Source organism: Tupaia chinensis, unplaced genomic scaffold (assembly GCF_000334495.1).
Source record: "Tupaia chinensis unplaced genomic scaffold, TupChi_1.0 Scaffold000286_1, whole genome shotgun sequence".
In the NCBI taxonomy this organism is placed as follows: Eukaryota; Metazoa; Chordata; class Mammalia; order Scandentia; family Tupaiidae; genus Tupaia; species Tupaia belangeri.
Window position 1 is genome coordinate 302,921 of NW_006159770.1, and position 1,599 is coordinate 304,519.

The 1,599-nt window shown below is 64.7% G+C and overlaps 1 protein-coding gene across 1 annotated transcript in view; it reads right to left on the reverse strand.

Moving 5' to 3' along the window:
* Positions 1-1,003: 1,003 nt before the first annotated feature.
* TNNT1 (troponin T1, slow skeletal type) overlaps positions 1,004-1,599 on the reverse strand; it is a gene marked incomplete in the record, with an annotated part of 10,619 nt that continues 10,023 nt past the window's right edge. The window contains 1 exon segment of the mRNA XM_027772588.1: positions 1,004-1,137. Coding sequence (XP_027628389.1) covers positions 1,092-1,137 — 46 coding nt within the window.

Genomic DNA, 1,599 nt, shown 5'->3' on the forward strand with positions numbered 1-1,599 from the left:
CGTGGCGCGGGACCAGGCTTCTAGAGCACGACCTCTGTGCCAGCCACAGCGTCCTTCCCGGCCGCGCGCCCACCGCCGTCAGAGCCCCCGCCCACCCTGGAGTCCGTTCCCTTCGGCCATCACCCCACTGACCGACCTCCCAGCTCGCCACACACCGGCGCCCTTCACGCCTGGCTTCTCGCCCTTGGCACCAAGCTTTCAGCAGCGTCCGTGCCGCAGCACGCCCCACACACGTCCCTGTGCACAAGGCCACAAGCCCCCACCGCGTGGACAGGCCACCTCGTTCCTGCCCTTCCGCGGCGTGGAAAGCTGTGTGCACGTGTTCTCAGCTCCCTTGGGCACAAACCTAGGAGCGGAATCACGGGTCACCAGGACCTCAGCCTTCCGCCTGAGAAACGCCGGGCGTTTCCAGGGAGCTGCAGCGTCACCATCCGCCAGCCGTGCAGGGGTGCGGCTTGATGGTTTGTTTTTATTTTCGTTTGCTATAGGGCATGTGCACTCACCAGAGAGAGACAAAGAGACAGAGAGACGGGGAAAGTGAGAAAGCACCCCGGGGGGGGGGGTGGCCTCCTTGCAATCCCTTCTCCAGCTCCTCTCCAGATTTTGGGCACCCACGCCTCTGGCGTGATGGTCAAGCTGCCAATCTAGGACCCAGACTACAGTCAGCCCTGTGGGATCCAGCCGGCTTCATGGCTGGCACAAGGTGTTAGTTATTTTAGAGATTTTTTGCTGCAGGGCACATGTACTCTCCAGAAAGACAGAGAGACAGAAAGTGAGAAATGGTCCCCAGGAGATGGCCACACTGCAATCCCTTCTCCTCTAGTCTCCTCTCGAGATTTGGGCACGTGCACACACGCGCCCAGCACGAGTTTCAAGTCACCAGGGACTGGGCCTTGACCGCGGGCGACCACGTGGGGGCCCAGCACCCTAACTCTGCTCCTACACCCCTGCTGCGCTGACCGACCTCCCCGCTGCGCATCAGCAACACCAGAGAACTCGCAGGTGCCTGAGGGCGGGCGTTTATTTAAGATGTGGACGTGGACGGGGACAAACGTCCACGTGCCTCACGCTGGGCCTCTGTCGGGGCGTCCTCACTTCCAGCGTCCTCCCACACGGCCCTTCCCTGCCCCCTTCCGGCTGTGGGGGGAAAGGAGGTGTGTCAGGACGGGCCTCTCCCGGCTCTGAGATGGGCCCAGCGCTCGCTCGGAGCAGGGAAGAGAGGGCAGGAGGGACGAAGCCACAGCCAAGGCCTCCTCCCGACACAGGCCGGCCGCCCCTTGTCGTGGGGGCTGTGCCGCGCCGGGTCGAGGCCAGCGTCTCTGGTCTCCCCACTAGACAGCAGGTGCCCCCCAACTGCAGCGGCCAGCTCTCCTGGCGTGCCCACGTCCTCTGAGGACAAGGTCGCTGTCTCCGTGCCCACCCGCAGTGACAGCCACAGGGCGAGGGGACCGAGACCTGAGAGGCGGAGGAGACCAAGAAGGCCCGAGCATGGGAGTGTCCCAGTGAGGGACGAGGACAGGGAAGGGACAGGGGCTGGGAAGTTTCCCCAGAGGGATGGGGCGTAGGGCAGGCGGGGCGGGGCGCAGGGGCAGGCAGGGC